Raw genomic sequence first — 16,672 nt, 5'->3', positions numbered from 1 at the left:
TAGCTGGAGGTCTGGCTCAGTCTTCAGTAACATGCAGTTTTATCTCTATGATCTGTCCATCTTTCTTCAGTGAGTGAGTTGGATGATACTGAGTGAGAGCCCTGTACTTCGGAGACAAATTCTATTCACACTAGAAAAATCTTAGGTGTGCATGTGTTACTGGCATCAAATGCAGCCCCTTGATGAAGAGGATATGCTAAATATAAACAGCAACCGTGCTGTAAAAGAGGTAGAAAATCTTGTGGAGAAAAATATCTGACAGTAGTTCTAAGTGGACACCCTATTGCAATCTCATAACCTTACAAAAAGCTGAAGGGTTTTGCATTCACACAAAAACATTGTAATACATCCTTGCTTCAAGAGAGAATAAAAGGATGGATGAAAAGTTTTTCACCATACCACATAGTGTATGACTGTGATAGTAGAAATAGACTTGTAGTCCAGATTTTTAAGAATTATAGATTTTCATATGATCTGCTACTAATGGCTGAGGGATGGCAAGCATCAACTTTCTGAAATAACACTGAACTTGACTTAAAATCATGTTGTCTTTCCCTGAGCTAGATATACATCACTGTATATTTACCTATCTACTGCAAAAATATTGGAAAGAAAGAGCTTTTATCTATTTGAAAATTGTCATTAGTTTACTGATGGTATTCTCTTTCAAAGAGAGCCGAATTTGATGATGCCTGCTCTGATGTATACAGAACTGTGTATGTGACAGTTTCTAGTAAGAATTTCCTTCTTTTGGTAAATGAGATGTAAAGGGGGAGAGAATCTCTTATTTTGTGCAAGTATCTCAAGATTAGCCTGAAAGGGAGATATTTAGGTTATTTTTGGCCTGAATGTATTTATCCAACATACTTTTGAGAAATCCATTTTCATGCAACAGTCTTGATCTACATAATCTGATGTCTCCAAATAAAACAAATACCATCAAAGCCATTTTCTGAAGCATCACACCTACATATTCCCATTCTCTACAGTAAAAGGAACAAAAATCAGCAACAAGGGAAAATAAGATAATTGGGTGATGTGTATTTTGTACCAGACCAAGGATTGTCCTAATAGTATAGCAATCTTTTTGCTTCCAACAAAGCCTATTTGGTCTTGGTACATGTGTCTCACTAAATCATCTCTTCTTGTAATACATTTCTCTCCAGAACGGGAGATAACTATTCATTTTATAAATTTATTACTCTGCTATACTTATATAAATACTAAAACTCCTTTTTTTTTTTTTTTTTTTTTTTTTTTTTTTTTTTTTTACTGCTTTAAGCCCACTTGGACCTTCTGTCTTATTTGCTTTCAAATTCTTGAAAAGTTTCTAAAGTTTCTAATTTCTTTTTGGTGGGGGGCTGGGATATCTTCGGACTTAAAATATTCTTTCAAAAGCCTCCTTAAATGATCTTGAGGGACAGTAGTCTGGGAAATATTTTAAATTATTTATGAATTTGAACTAAGAGTCTATAGTCATTTTTAAAGCTGACTTGTACAGTAAATGGAGAGAACTGCACAGGGGAAAAATCAAACCAGAAGTAAAACTCTACTTTCCTTTCTCAGTAATTATTAAATATTATGGTGTAGGACACAGTCCATCTTTCCTTGTTGATTGGTTGTAATTATTTCTTGAGGCAATATGAATCAGAGTAGGTACTAATTGAACATCTGCAAAATAGACATAGCTCTAAAACATTCTTTTTCACATTCTTTGCAGCACTTACTTCCTCTGTCAGATACAAAGAAACAAATTCAGCCTTTCACCAGTAGCCATAATTCCTGCTGAAGTCAGCTTAATTATGCTAAAAGTGAATTTGGCTCAAAAAGCAAATCAAGGAATTATTTTTCATACTCTCTAAAATTCATTTTACACTCCTGCATAAAAAATAAAGATGGGATTTTATTAAGTTAAACACTTCAGACGTTTGATTTAGATTTTCAATAAACTGTCACCATACTTCCTTTTAACTTAGCTAAAGTCCTGTTAAGATCTGTTTAAAAAAAAGACTAAGCTTTTGTTTTTGGATGGCAAAAGTTGATTAATCTTATGGCAATAGATAATATTGCTACTTTTGACTGTTTTAAAAAAATCAAGTTTCTCTTTTTTTTTCTCAATGCAAAAGTTGTAGTACTCTTTCAACCACATCCCTCTGAGTGTTGTTACACTGTCAACCTTATTCAATTGCAGTGTTAGTTTTTGTGCAGGTAATTTCAATTTTAGGAAGCTGTTACTCAGTTCTCAGTATGGCATATATGTTCTTCTGTTACCAGTTTTTGTTTAACTTGCCTTACAATTTTAAAATTAATTTTATCTACCTCTTTTATATTTGATAAATATATTTTTAATATTATGTAATTCTGTGAGTTGAAGAATAGTGGGTTTTTTTCATGTTTTTTTCCTAAAAACAAATACTTTGTATTTTATCTTGAATGTTCTTATGGCTTTCTAACAAAATACGAGTTTCAGGATAATGACCGCAGTCTCTAGAAACGGAAAAGAGATTTGAGTATTTAATAAAAGATACTGTTTGTCCTATTAGGTTTTGGAATTGAATTCATGAAAAAAAAATACACTGAGGGCATATTCTTTCAGTGGCTCAGCCTTCATTAATGCTCAAATCATCTTAACAAACAGATTCCAGTGTACAAGCCTGGAATATACAAAAGTAAAGAAGAAAACTCTCTTAATAAAAGCTTTTCCAGGATAGTAAATAAAAAATTGCAGATAATGAAAAAGAAGTGTAACCCTTTCTCTTTGTGTTCCCTCTTTAACAGTAATGAAAAATTATTTAAATTGAATTATATTGGTAGTGGAATTGACTGTTACTGATGCAAGAAACCAATAGTGGGCAAAGCCATCATAGGATTGAGGTACTTGGTATTTTGATTAGGGTGATGATGCAGGGAAAATCTAAAGGAGCTTCTAATCCATAATGGTGTGCGTCTTTCTCTGCATTGAAGCGGTATCCAAAACTTTTAACCCATTTTTAAGTTGGAAAAAGAAAGTTCTGGTACCTCAATGTATCTTTGTTCATCGTGTAAAAGCATTGCAACAGTAGTGAAGTACGGTAGCCATATGCTTAGTACTAAGATTAATGGTCTCAGTTGTTGCATGGAAAATGCAGATGTTTTAAATTTGAGGGGTTTTTTGACTTTCAAATATCTGTTGTAGCGCTCAGTGACAATTATTGGGAGAAGTTTTCAGGATATATACCTTTGCTTTAGTACCTAGAAATTTCAAAGTCAAGTTTGCACTGTTAATTCTGTTAGTACATTAAGTGTCATTAAAGTTTATTAAGTGTTGAAATATCTGATATGTGAGGGGAAAAAAGGAAAAGGCCAAGCTGTAAATCATGTGTTGTTTTAAACAGCTACTTGGATAAAACACATTATGACCACCCCTGAATATCTGTCCTCTCCTGAAGTCTTTGGCCACTGCTTTCCCCTCCTATCAACCTTGGCCACTAGATGGAAGTCCACCTCAAAGCCTGACAACAAGGGCCCAAGGGTTAGCATTTACTCGATAGCAGAATCACATTGCCACATAACCACAAAAATACTCCTTCCAGGTAGTCACGTTCCAAGAGCAAAATATATGTTTGCTTGAATAGTTGTTATACTGGTCAAAGGATTTTTAACCACCTCTACTGCAGGACACTAGAAGAAGAGTTTTTATGACTCGAGCTAAAAGCAATATTGCAGATTTCTGTGTGTGGTGAGCAACACAGAGCATCATAGTGACACTAAAACACGCACACAGTTCCTTTCCTTGCGCTGCTGCTGCTTGTTCAGAGATATTCCCCACTTTCTGTATTTAACTTACTGATTTAATGCTATTCCTCCACTTAGTCAGAGCTCGCTCCAGATTGTTCTGTTTTCCCATTTTGTAAGTATTCCAGATATGAGGGAAAATACTTAAAATGAAATTTTCTAAGATTATTTCAACTAGCTATACACTCATTTTATCTAGACTGCCTCTTTATTTTAATGTTGTCCTTTTTAAAAATCCTGATGTTTTGTTTCAGAGCACCTGTTTTGAACACCGGTGGTCACAGACGCCATTTTACAGCAGTTTAACGGGGCTGTTTTTGTTCGTGTCTGTGATACTAGCCTAAGAGCCTCAGGTTGTGAGGCGATGAGGAAAGCGGGCCGGGCAGGAAGAGCCTGGCACGGCCCTACTGAGGCGCAGGGTGAGAGCCAGAGTGACAAATGCTGTGGACACACATCCCTGCCTGGTTCAGCTGCCAGCAAACTAGTTTTTAGAGAGAAAGACTGGACTTCCTTGCTACACCTTCCCTTCCCCGTCCCTTTTGTTTCTTTTCCGCTTACTCGAAGAAGGGAGATTGGGCAACTGTCTGCCAGGTTAGTCGCAGTCACAGCATCTTTGCTGACTTCCCCGGGGTATCCAAGAAAATAGGGAAACAATCGAGGAGAACAGCGGTAAACCATCACTAAAGGCTCGTGTCCAGTCAGCGTCCGCCGACCGTTGTCTGAGCGTGGGCGCCGCGAAGCTGCGTGGCCGCCCGTGCCGCGGGGAAGGGCAGCGGCGGCCGGAGGCGAGGGCAGCGCAGGGGCGGCGGGGCCCGCGCGGCCGCGACAGCCGTTGGGAGCCGTTGGGAGCCGTCGGGAGCCGTCGGAGCGCGCGCGGCGCGGGGGGAGGGGCGGCGGGCGCTGAGCGCGCGCGCCGCCCGCCGCCGCCGCTAGCTGGCGCCCCGCGCGCCGCGGCGCCGCCCTCGGCCCCGGCCCCGGCCGCGGCGGGGCGGAGCCGCCGCCGCACTCGGCGCCTCGCTGCCCCTTCAGCGCAGCGCCGCGTCCATCGCCGCCGCCGCGGGCCGGGCCGGGCAGGGCCCCGCCGCCCCGGACCGCAGGTAGGAGCGGGGGGTGGCGCCGGCCGGCCGGGCGGCGGGGCCCTGGCGCGGCGGCGGGCCCTGCCCGTGCGGCGCTGCCGCCGGCTTTCTGTCGTGTCATCGCGCCAGGCCGCCGGGCGGCGGCCCGCGCCGCGCCAGGTGCCGGCTCCGCTGCGCTTCCTGGCGCGGCCCTGGCGCGCCGCGGGGCCGGTGGCCGCCGGCCGAGGCCGCCGCCGCGCGCTCTCGGCGGGCCCGTTCCCCCGCGTGGGCACGTCCCCGCGCTCCGCGGCGCGGCGGGGTCAGCCGGGCGGCAGGCAGCTGCTGCGCGCCGCCTGCCTGCCGCGGTAGGGGCTCCCGGCGGGCCTGCTTTGTCCCGCGCGCTCAGACCCACGTTTGCTTTTACTCCTAGCAATGCTTACAAATGCGGTGGGAATAGTAGCTAGGCAGTGGGAGCTGTTCGGGCAGATCGGGGCGGGGGGGTATTAATTATGGTAATCTTCATGTGGAAACCTGGGGGAGGTTCATGTAAAAGCTGCAGCTTGTAGTTCAGTTGCTCAAGTGTATTTTTTGTGCTAGCTATTATTATCAATCTCCCCTCTTGGAAAAAAAGAGACTTTGCACGTGTTAGCACTTGTATCTTTTTATAACCGTTTATAATTCTTTTCAGTTGCAACTTATAACCCACAGCAGCCCCCCTCATACCATTCCTAATACTCTTATACAAGTCCTAAACCTGAATGCAGCCTTTCAGCTATTCAGTCTTGCTGTTACAGTGGACTACTGCCCAGCTTCCTATGGGCAACTTGAAAACTTGTTTAGTGAAAGGCGAATGGAGACTCAGAGCTCTGTTTCAGTGTGTCAGTTACCTCATCCATGATGCTCAGGGACTGCATTCGTGTGCCCCCCTATAGGTTAAAGGGTTACTTTGTGGAATATAGAGCTTGCTGAATGGCTTTAGTTTATTGGGCGGGTTGTTTTGCTGTTCTCTCTGTATTGAGATGTTGGGGGGGGGAGGGTGAATGTCTCCAAGCAGTTAAGGTACTGCCGCTTCAAATGCTGAACAGACATGTAGGAAAATAGTCTCTGCTCCTCAACATTCCTATGTAGTTATTATTTACATGCCATTTAACAGGGGATTTTAGCTGACATGAGTGCATGTGTACCTACTGTGCAGACAATAGCAAGAAGTGTGCATTAGGAGATGTTTTCTGTGAACATGTCTTTGCTTGTTAGTGTGTGTCTAGGGTGGGGTTGTACATCACTGTGTGTACATGCTTGCACAGCTCAGTGTAGAAATGAATTAATGGTAGAAGACTGCAATTATGCAGATTTTGGGAATGATGGAGAGGGTCTGCAATGGGGACAATGACTTGCTACTTCCAGCTGTAGTTGGCTGACTTCTGACATCGTTTGTTCTGAATAAAGTAGGATTTCTTGGAACGTGACCAAAAAGAGGTGTAATGAGTATTGGGAGATTGAGTCTTTATTTTGCCATAGTGCGCAGAGGCGTGCAATGTTCATTTTCCCTCTTCCTTTTCCCGTGTCATCTCCCTTTTTGAAATCTTCTCTTCCCACCACCCAAATCTCTGCTGCTGCTGTTGGTGTATTTTGAGACATATGCTATCTTACGCAGTGTGCTTTTTTTTTTTTTTTTTTTTTTTCCTTGAGGAAGAGTGTTTATGGAGATAACGAGGATGGAGAAGGATGGTTCTTTCTTTCAGTAGCTCTGAAATGGAGGAAAGAAGTGAAGCAATAGCCGTGTGATCCTTGAAATTAAATTCTTGCGTAACAGTACTGGCATTGTAGCATGGTTTTCTTTATAATCTCTTCTTTGGCCAGCCATATGCTGCCTGCTTGGCCGCCAAGCTTGCATAATTGCATGCAAACATTGTTATGGTAAAGTCAGATGAATGGAGTATGCCTAGTCAAAGTTTTCTGTTCACATGTTTAATTCACATTTACTGTACTTGAGTGTACTGTTGAGCTTCAGTCAATGTTTATCCCATAGTTGCATTGCATTTAAACATTCGGTTTTAGGCAGCGTTTATTTAAGTATAGGAAGGGTCATTTGAAGAGGTGGCAAGGAACAAAACTTTAAAGGTCCTTAAATACGTGGCTTGTAAGTTTGAGGAAGTGACCTTTTGAAATGCAGGTGGTGCAAATGAATGAGACACACCTTTCCAAGAAACAGCTAAATACTTGCTGCAGATTACATCACAGTAAGACAATGAAGAAGTTATTTAAAGTGCTTCTGTTTAAAAACCCTGCAAAGTAAATTAGGTTGATTAAACATGATATTTTCCTCAATAGCTTTGAGGGCAGGTCTTCTTTTTAACTATTGTCTTTCTTTTAATTACTGTTCCTAGACAAAGGCTGTGTATGACACAGTTTTTGTTTAGGTTGATAGTTTCAAAATAACATCTGCAAAGCTGTATTTTCAGGCATGGCACCAAACATTCATTTCTAGTCTGACACAAAAATGGTGGAGACCTGTTTTACCATTAGTATTTTGCTTTTAAAGGGAAAAGTAGTGTTTATTCAGTGAAATCTGTAAAACATTCAAAAATTCTTTCTTTATACTTCTATCTTTATTATTCTATGAAGCTAATTGAATTATTCCAACAAATCAAGTTAGTTTTCTTTCAAGTGAAATAGCCTGAAACTGGAGAGGGGACTGAATTTTCAATTGATGGGGAGATGAAATGTGCAGAGAAATAAATAAAATGCAGTAATAATGAAAAAATATACTGTTTTGAATTGTTACTTGCTAAAGAAGCAAAGGATTTATTCACACTACACACCAACTTTTTTTACGTGTCTTGCAGTTTAGTCTTTTAATGAGTAACAGCAAATAGCTATCTTCATGTTGGCTAAGAGCATCAACTTACTAACAGAATGCGGGGAAATGTTCATCTGTGATTCTGCACAGAAAAAAAGTTGCATTGGTTATTTAAAGAACTTTGTATCCTACAGAAAAGTTACCCTCTGTTAAATACATTCATCTGATACTGCTTGGTGAAGAGATGTTGGAAGTTAAATGGCTTTCTTTTCCACCATTTTCTTTTACTTTTCTTGCTTGCTAAGACTACTCATACAAAATTCATTAGCCTGAACCTACTGTTGAAATTCCATCTGTCTCTTTTTTTCTGTGTAAATTGTATGCTCAGTCATGCTGATCTGGTCTACTGGCTGTCACATCTGCAGGATGAGCCTGTCACTGCAATTGCCAGTTGCAGTTCCTCAGTAATTCATTTGTGATCCTCTTCATTTTTAAAAGAATGCTTCCTGGATCATGTTTGTTTTCTATTTGAAGTTGAATTAATGAGAAGGATTAACAAATAAACTGGTTAACTAGTTCTGGTTCTAGCAGTAGGAATGTATTATTAGAAATTGACATAATCTTCTTGTTCGAAACATTGAGCATTTCCTTGTTCTGTATGAAATATAATGTGGTATAACTGATGTTGTGTTGTCCAGTGTACTGCATTGCTTAAGGGCTAAATACTTCACCTGGTCAAAAGAAAAATGCCCGCTATTCTGCAGTTATTTTAATTGGTTGTTGTGTGGAGACTTGTTTTGCATCGCTTTCTGATATTAATGCACTGTCTTTATTAATTTGTCCTGTCTTTGATTTCTTACTACTCACTTGGGAATATCTATGTTTATATATTGATATAGATATTCTACCATATCCATACAGGTTATGCATGATTTCATTTTCTTATACTTAATTTTGAAAAAATAGTTAAACTTTGTTTTTGCTTAATCCCAAAGTTACTTCATATGATGCAACAATTTAGCGTTTTCTCCGTTTGCTCTTCTGTGGCTTAGAGTAGCATAGTATCTCTTTTAAGGAAGATGAGATTTGGTGAAAACGTGTCCAGTTTGTAGGCATCTTTCAGGAGATTTCTGGTCCTGCTGTGATTTCCTCCCCCCCCCCCCCACCTCCCTCCTTTCCTGTCTCTGCAGACATGGTATCCATCTATAAAACTTAATGTAACTGTTCTAGGGTATCTTCAAGAGCATGAGGCTGTGTGTTTTTGTTTGTTTTCTTAACTCTCTTCAGCTGAATACAAAGTTGTGTAAGGCTAAGAATAACTGTCTAGCAGATTGAGAGAAGGGTGAGTGACTCTGGGAGTAAATTGAGGGGCGCAACTCCCCATCACTGTATTTGTAATCTAGGGCTGGCAATGCCTGCAGCAGGATCACCGGCTTGTGTGGGAAGGGCCTGCAAGCTGCAAACAGCTCAAGGTCTATGGGCTGGCTGCCCCTGCTCTAGAAACTGAAACATGGCAGCTTTGTGGATACTTTTAGATAGTTCAGCTTTAACCTGACTCTTTCATTATGTATTTTCATTGCAGACTGGAAATATTTACAGAAAAATAGGCTCTACAAATATGTAATTCCATCAGCATTCAGCAAAACAGGATGGAATTTCCAAGTATTCATACTACCTATATGTGAATCTATCTTTTTGTACTACAAAAGGAATAATGTAGACTTTTATTTTTTTCTCTTTAACAAATAGAAAAGTTTGAAATACTTAATCAAAAATATGTTGACTTTGCTTGGCACAGTCCTCTTACAGTTACCTGGACTGGTTGACTTCACTTCCTGTATTTTTTCCTAGTATTTATAGACAAAAGTCATATCTCATAGGTGTGTTGTAGAAGTAATGGAAGATCAGAGAAGGGGAAGTGTCAACACTGGTACTGCTTGACTGAATATCTCTAACCCAATGTATTTCACCCTTGTACAGAGTTGCTTTGTGCTAACTGTAATGCCATCTTTCCATTCAGCCACATGCTTGTTGCAATTAAAGTATATTATCAGAGGGGGAGATCTTTGTGGTTCTTAGCAAATGGTGAACATACCTGCAGGATTGATGTCTAGAAAACAAAAACCAAATAGAACCAGTACTCTTATTAAGAAGAACCTATTTTGGTGGTATTGAAATAATACAGGCTTTTTAGAAAGCATAGGAGTGTTGAGGGAAATCTCACTTTATCTTTCTTTGTGCTTTCTTTGTTTAAATTTTGAATAACTGCACAATTAAAGTTGATATTTTTTAGAGTTGCTTGTTGTCTTTTTGAGGAAGAGAGAAAAAGTAAGTAACAAATTATCAGCAAAAAAAAAAAAAAAAAAAAAAAACTACAAAACAAAAAAAAAAAGGCCCTTACTTGTAATCAGAGCAAATGACTATAGGTCATTTCAGGGCTCCAATCCAAGGCAACAAATGATTTACAGTATGTATACTAGCATATTGTATGTTAATATGTAATACGCTTCTGTTTTTTGAACATACCAATCTTTCTGTGGTATCTGCCATCTTTGTAAAATGTTTAAAAACCGGAAAGCTTTGGTTTATGCAGGGTGCAGGAACTTTTGATTTCTGGGGATTTTGCCCTCAAAGATCTATACCAAGCATATTAATGCATTCTTTAAGATAATAGTGATTTATAATAGTTAACCTAATCTTTTTAGTCGTTATTCCTTTTCTCAGTAGTTTAGGTGACTTGATTTTTAGCTGGATTAGGTAGGATTAATTTAAGTGCGAAGCCTCCTTTGTAGTTTAAAGAAAATAATTGAAATCTTGTAAAATCTTAATGAAGTGAATTTTATGCTGGAAGCGCTTTTAGCACCAGTACGACACATTGGTCAAGTGAATCCTTTTCTTGTTCTACTATCTGTATTTTTCCATACTACTTAAATATGTGAAGAGGCAGCAAAGAAAAGAATGCCTGTTCATCATCTCCTTGTTTTGGTTCTATCTTAAAACCTTGATTATAAATTGCATTGAATTGGCATCTCTCTATTGTCACTTTCTTTGAGAAGCAAGAAGAAAAGGTAACTATGATCTGAAGAAAATATTTTAATTGAAGTACTGTTTTTTTCAGTAGTAAAATTGATACTTAGGATTACTGACATGTGCTGAGACCATGATACAGCGGTAAACTTACTAGTAGTCAGCTAATGTCTTAAAACCACTGAAATGGCCTAAAAATCAGCCTAAAAGCCTTAAAAATGTATTTGTAGGTACAGATACTGTGAATCTCACCAATGATTTTGTTTTATGGAAATTTTCTAAACAATGTAACTCTGTCTTTCTTAACACATAAGGAAATAAAGCATGTTGAAACCATATGGCAGCTTGACTAAGTCATGTTTAAAAGGGTTGGGAAAGCATGGTTGAACATGCTGCATTTTGGACCTGTGCCTCTGGAGCTGGCCAGTCATTCATTTCACCAACTCATGGTGCTGTTCCCTTAAGCTTCTGATGTTTATGGTGCCAAATCCTACAATTTGGCTTCTGATGCTACTGTTCTTTTCAAACGTGTAGGATTCTCTCCAGCGTCTTGTTTTTAGGGCTGTTCCTTGCATTGGAATATAGCAGAAGAAATGCTGTGGTTTCGGATTGAAGCACTAGGCTGGAGCATTGCTGACTTCAAGGCTTTTCTCTTCTGTTTTTCCTTTGTCCTGTTCTTGGCCAGCACGAGGACCTTTTGCCCCCTGCCCTCCGCTTGTAGTTTTCCTCCAAAACTGATTGCTTTTTGCTAGCAGGGCACACGTCTATGTTTCAAACGAAAGTAAGTTAATTTTGAAAGCTGTATTTTGAGAAGGGCCTTTGTGCTGCTTTCTAGTACTCCCAAGTTTTTTGGTTTTGTTTTTTCTTTAACTCAAAATGTGCATGGGGACATCCCTTCCTGCTTCTCTTTCCTTAGGGCACCTATGGCTGTAGCAAGTGGTTGTTGTTGCTGGGTTTTAGGATGCGTGTAATGTAATTAATTCATTTCTAACCTTCCTATAAAACTCTACTTTGTTAATACTTTTCCTAGTGTTGTTTCTGCTTTTTAACAGAAAAGATTGAATTTTTCTGGAAGATTATTGTAAATATTTCTGACCTGGAAGAGACAAACTAGGAATTAAAAGACCAGGAGCACTTACATATTTAGGTTTCTTGGTGAAAAGCTTAGGATAGCCAAAATTCTAGTGCGAGATTTGTCTAGGTTACACTTCCAGTGACCTTGGTTCTTGATGGTGCAGGAACTATGATTTCTGACCAAGGAGTTGTCATGAATATCTTTGTGTGCTGAAACCTTGCCATATTTATTGTCTCATTACGTAAATATGGTGCTGAAGGAAAGAACAGTTGCTTCTGCTATTCTGAAATTTTGAACTGACTCTAAATATATTTCAGAAAGCCAATTAAATATAAGGAGCAACTTTCTTGAGTTTATGTACTTTTTTCATTGAAAAATATTGACGATTTAGTATAGTATTTTTTTATTTAGCTTTTACTATGTTAGCTGTATTTTTTGCTAAAAATTGTTAAGAATTTGCTGCATGACGTGAATCTGTATCTATAAAAGCAATAATACACAAACCAAGAAATCCTAAGTAAGACTGCCTTATGAGGAGAACTAAAAAAGGACATTTTAGACTAAAGGAACTTCGGAACTTTAGTAATAGTCTCTCTGTAACAGAAGGTTTTCTGTCAATGACTGGCAAATCAAATTTTGTTTAGTAAAAGTATGAGAATTTTTGATTAGAATAGGACTGAATTAACAGGTTGATTTGAGACTAAGCAGACTTAAATTGCTCTTTCCCAGTCCCTGAACATAAATTGGGTAGGCTTAAACTTTTAAGGCAAGTGAGTGGTGGTTGACCTTGATGTGGTTTTCCATTCTATTTAAGTCCATTTTGTATTAGAGCATCTAATTACAAATATTTGAATAAAATATTGAGAAGGAGGTACTATTTTCCTTCATTTACTTGTTGCGTCTTTGCTTCTCTGTCTCTGACATCTCAATTCGCAGAACAGCAGCAAGTAGCAACTTTAAAAGTCTACAAACTGCCAATAACATGTTTTAAGGGCAGTTTTATTTGTGACGCTCTACCAAGCCATTAATGTGGTCTTAATATCTTATAATAAAGTTAAGAATTTTGTTTCCACTGGAAGGTTGCATACTAACTTTACTTTCTCCTTTGAATCCTGCTGCTTTTAAGCTTTACAAAGCTGTGTAGTTTTTTTGTGAAATATGTGGCCAGAGAGTTACTAGCTAACATGTAGAGCAAAGGTGAGGCTGACAATGAAGGGAACATGGATTTGGAAACAGATGTGACCTTTGCATTTTGTGAACTAGCTGTGGCACAAAGATAGTGTAAAAGACATCAAAAGCAAAGAAATTGAAAAAAAAAAAAAAACAAAGCTGCCTTTGTGTGCTGGCACCCACTGACATACACTTTCTGTGATATCAACTTTATCTTCCCATGTTAAAGATGGTAATGGATAGTGGTGGAAAGTTGTTGCATCTTTAAAGGCACCAAATAATTTGTATAGAATAGTTGTGAGGGGAGAAAGGGCAGGGCAGATTATTTTGTTTCCCAAAGAAATAAAAGCCAAACAAATATGCTAGAAAGCAAAATATTGGTCATTATTAAGATGCTTACAAAGATCTTATGACATACTTATTAAACACTAGTAAACTATTTCCTTTGTTAGAAATATATTAGAATAAAACATTGTGGTTTTGTTTGGTTAGCTGTAAATAATATTGTGATTTTTGGAGGGGGAGGTTTGTGGACAACCTCTAAAGATAGCTGAGTTTGAACAGTCAGGATGCCATTCTTTGAATCTAAAGCAAACCGTTTTCATTTCTGGAAGAGGGAAACATTGCAGTAGCCAGGCGAGGGTCAGTTCTGGTCCATGGTCATGCCTGAGGTAGTAGCTGTTGCATGTGTGGGGAGGGGGGAGAGATCTTGTTTTTGTTTTTAGCTTTATTTACTGAAATAATTGCTAATGGAAAATACATGCAACTGAGTGTGGGAGAATAGCACTGTGGATATGCTAATAGAGGTAGATTGTCTCAAAGGGAATCAAATGGACTAAAAGGATTAAAAGATACTTCAGTTTTCTCTACAGTACTATTCAAGAATGTTCTTAACATATTCAAGAATGGTAAGAATATATTTATGGTATTTGTCATTAAAAAAAGTAGTTCTAGAAGGCAAATGTTGATGATGGTTTTGTTAGGAGACTTTGTAGAGTGTAAGACAAGACTGTAAAGAGAAGCACTGGTTGTGAGTTTTGGATGATTAAAAAAAAAATCCCTAATATCTGAGATTTTCACTCTGATCCTTTTCTTGGTTAAAGGCTCTTTTTCTGATCAAGCTCTGTTTTGTTTTTAGGAGAATAGCATTGTGTTTAAAATGGAAGTTGACATAAATGGAGAATCCAGAACTACTGTATCTACCCTCCCTGTACCTCTTGCAGAGGTGAGTTCTGCAAGCAAAACCGATGCTGAGAAGCCACGATGCTCCAGCACGCCGTGCTCACCAATGCGGCGGACAGTTTCCGGCTATCAGATCCTTCATATGGATTCTAACTATTTGGTTGGCTTCACAACTGGAGAAGAGCTGCTGAAATTAGCCCAGAAGTGTACAGGAAACGAAGAGAATAAAGGGGAATTAGGGCCTAACTTGCGTTCCAAACAGCTTGATTCAGGACTTGCACGTTCCTCTCGTTTGTACAAAACTAGAAGTAGGTACTATCAGCCATATGAGATCCCTGCAGTAAATGGAAGGAGGAGGAGACGGATGCCCAGCTCAGGGGATAAATGCACTAAGGCTTTACCATATGAACCTTATAAGGCACTACATGGTCCCCTGCCTCTCTGCCTTTTAAAAGGTAAAAGGGCTCACTCTAAATCCCTGGACTACCTCAATTTAGACAAAATGAGCATCAAGGAACCTGCTGACACAGAAGTGCTACAATACCAGCTCCAACACCTTACCCTTAGAGGGGACCGTATGTTTGCAAGAAATAACACATGAACTATGATCTGAAATTTAGAATCAGTTTCTGGTTATTTCTCTGTTGCTGCAAAAATCTACTGTTGTACTGTGTACATGACTGTCCACATTGTAGGTGGTTGTATCAGCTAAATGTTACCAGAAAGTAATTTATTTGAGTAGAATTTTGACAATGCAATGTGTTACCAATACTCAGAGGGAAATAAATCTTTCCAGAGCAAGCAGCTTCTAATTCAAATTTGACTGCAACTGGTGGATATTCCTTTGGACACCTTCTAACAAAGAAAAGGCTTTTGTTTTTTTGTTTTTAGGTTTGAGGGTTTTTTTGTATAGTTATATCTAGTATCTACAGTAATTTAACACAGAAAAATGGTGATGTCTGCTTGGTTGTTGCTAATTTTGGCTTGATGTTAGAAACTGCTCTTGGATAAGTACTCAAGATATCTTTTTATTTCTTCCTATATTCTAAAGTAAAATGTATGTATGATTTTTTTACATAACGGGAAGGAATGTGAACTTGGCTAAAATAGATCACTTGTTATTTAAACAGTTCAAACATTTTGTAACTGGGCTTGCACTAGTAAGGGGGAAATTCGCTCATTAAATATAACTTTGTTCATTTGCTACTTTAGACCTGTTAAATTATTTTTTAGCTTCTGCATGGAAGTAATTGCTTTGCCTCCTCTGTTCTATTGAAAGAAATGCTTGGAATAAGTATTTGGGATATTTAAAAAAATCTTTGGGGGAGGGTGAATTTTTTTTGGTTGTAGATGTGTTTTTTGTTTTGTTTTGTTTTGTTTTTGTTTTACATTGTCTTGACATGAAAACAAGGATTCACTTCAAATGCCAGTAAATACACTAGAATGTCTGCATCAGTATGTGAATAATGTTTTTAATTTCAATTCATGTTTTCTATAACACATGTAGTAATGGAAAGCATCAAATAGCATTAGCATTACTTTGGAAATTCAGTTTATTTGAAGCACTGCACACTTTTATTGAGATCCAGAAAGCAGACTTTTACATAGAGTGCAAGTAAAGTGTCTCTATATCATTTTTGAAGAGCTGATCCTGTTTTTTTTTCAGCAGAGTAGATTGACTATACTGGCTTAATTTGTTGCTTAAGAAATTTGCATCCAGACATGACATCAAATGCAATTTTGACAGCTGTATTAGATATATTTAAAACATGTGAGTAACTTATGTTTTAAAAATTAAAAATAGTTTTTAGACTTTTTTAGGTGCAATTTATTACTGAAGCAGTGTGCAGCTTAGTTTTGGTTGATGACCTTGCTAGAAGTTAAGAATAATTAAGATCATACTGTTTTGAAACATAACATATTTGATCATTTGTTCCTGGTACAATTCAGGTATTTTTTGTGTCTCCTTCAGAATGAATAGAAAGCACTAGTCAGTGCATGTGTTGTGGAAATGAAGTGTTCTTTTCATTCTGTCACTTACTCCACAGTTGTAACTGAAGGCAGTAAATAAGAGCCCAGTAGTCTGAATTGTACTGGTTTGGTTAATGTTTTAGAGTTATTAGAATCTTTACAGCAACTGATACGTATTTTAAAAAGTTAACTGCACCTATGTAAGTTTAATGTATTGAACAATGATCTCTAAAGTAGACTTTTCCTATATAGGCTTTAATTTGAAAAATGGAATATGGTCAAATGCCAAAGAGTAGGGGGCTTTGTTTAAAGGATAAACATCACTATTTATTGAAATACCCTATGAAATTGTATTTCTGCCTGAAAAATAAAAAGGGTGATATAAATCTATATTGTTGTGGAGTCTTTTGCGGTGTAGAACAATGAGGACACTAAAAAATCCAACTCTAGAGTCAATGTTAAATTTTATGAAATATTTAGATACCTCTATTGTTTGAGGAAAGCAAACATGGAATTGTTAGTATGTTTTATTGGTATGTTAGCATGTTGTTACTGTCGTCCTGTGTGCTACTTGTTTAGCTACATGTATAGAGAAGCTGGTAGCTGTTTTGCCAAGTT

General features: G+C 38.3%; 1 protein-coding gene across 1 annotated transcript; it reads left to right on the top strand.

Moving 5' to 3' along the window:
* The first annotated feature begins 4,785 nt into the window (after positions 1-4,785).
* MACIR (macrophage immunometabolism regulator) lies at positions 4,786-16,440 on the top strand. Its single transcript, XM_062599772.1, has 2 exons — positions 4,786-4,871; positions 14,040-16,440. The coding sequence occupies exon 2, from the start codon at positions 14,061-14,063 to the stop codon at positions 14,682-14,684; it is 624 nt and encodes a 207-aa protein (XP_062455756.1). The 5' UTR covers positions 4,786-4,871; positions 14,040-14,060; the 3' UTR covers positions 14,685-16,440.
* The last annotated feature ends 232 nt before the right edge of the window (positions 16,441-16,672 follow it).

The sequence above is a fragment of the Rhea pennata genome, chromosome Z (genome assembly GCF_028389875.1).
Source record: "Rhea pennata isolate bPtePen1 chromosome Z, bPtePen1.pri, whole genome shotgun sequence".
Classification (NCBI taxonomy): domain Eukaryota; kingdom Metazoa; phylum Chordata; class Aves; order Rheiformes; family Rheidae; genus Rhea; species Rhea pennata.
The sequence above is the reverse complement of the archived record's forward strand: the minus strand, read 5'-3'. Positions and strand labels throughout refer to the sequence as shown.

Coding starts and splice junctions, on each gene's coding strand:
- MACIR (XM_062599772.1), top strand. CDS start 14,061: ATGGAAGTTGACATAAATGGAGAATCCAGAACTACTGTATCTACCCTC.